Here is a 230-nt window from a genome sequence, read left to right on the forward strand (position 1 = left end):
CCAGGTCGTTTGCCTTGGTGTACGTCTCAAGCACATCGGGTCCAACCTCGCGACACAGCGACTGGAACGACGCCAAAAACGCCTTCGCCTCATCCGCTCGCCGCCAGCTGCACTGCCATCACCGTGCTGCTGCAGCTGCTGCTGTTGTTCCTGTCCACGCGCTGCACACAGCGCACCCGTGTTGAGGTGCCAGGATGGCATGGCCTCCAGCAGCTGCACGCCGCGGTAGT

General features: G+C 63.5%; 1 protein-coding gene across 1 annotated transcript in view; it reads right to left on the reverse strand.

Annotated features, from left to right (window-relative positions):
* PTSG_08991 (uncharacterized protein) overlaps positions 1 to 230 on the reverse strand; it is a gene marked incomplete at its 3' end in the record, with an annotated part of 16,908 nt that overhangs the window by 15,172 nt on the left and 1,506 nt on the right. Inside the window, exon 3 of the mRNA XM_004989732.1 lies at positions 35 to 107. Within this exon, the coding sequence (XP_004989789.1) occupies positions 35 to 107 (73 nt within the window). The remainder of the gene's footprint in view (positions 1 to 34; positions 108 to 230) is intronic.

The sequence above is a fragment of the Salpingoeca rosetta genome (genome assembly GCF_000188695.1).
Source record: "Salpingoeca rosetta unplaced genomic scaffold supercont1.27, whole genome shotgun sequence".
In the NCBI taxonomy this organism is placed as follows: domain Eukaryota; class Choanoflagellata; order Craspedida; family Salpingoecidae; genus Salpingoeca; species Salpingoeca rosetta.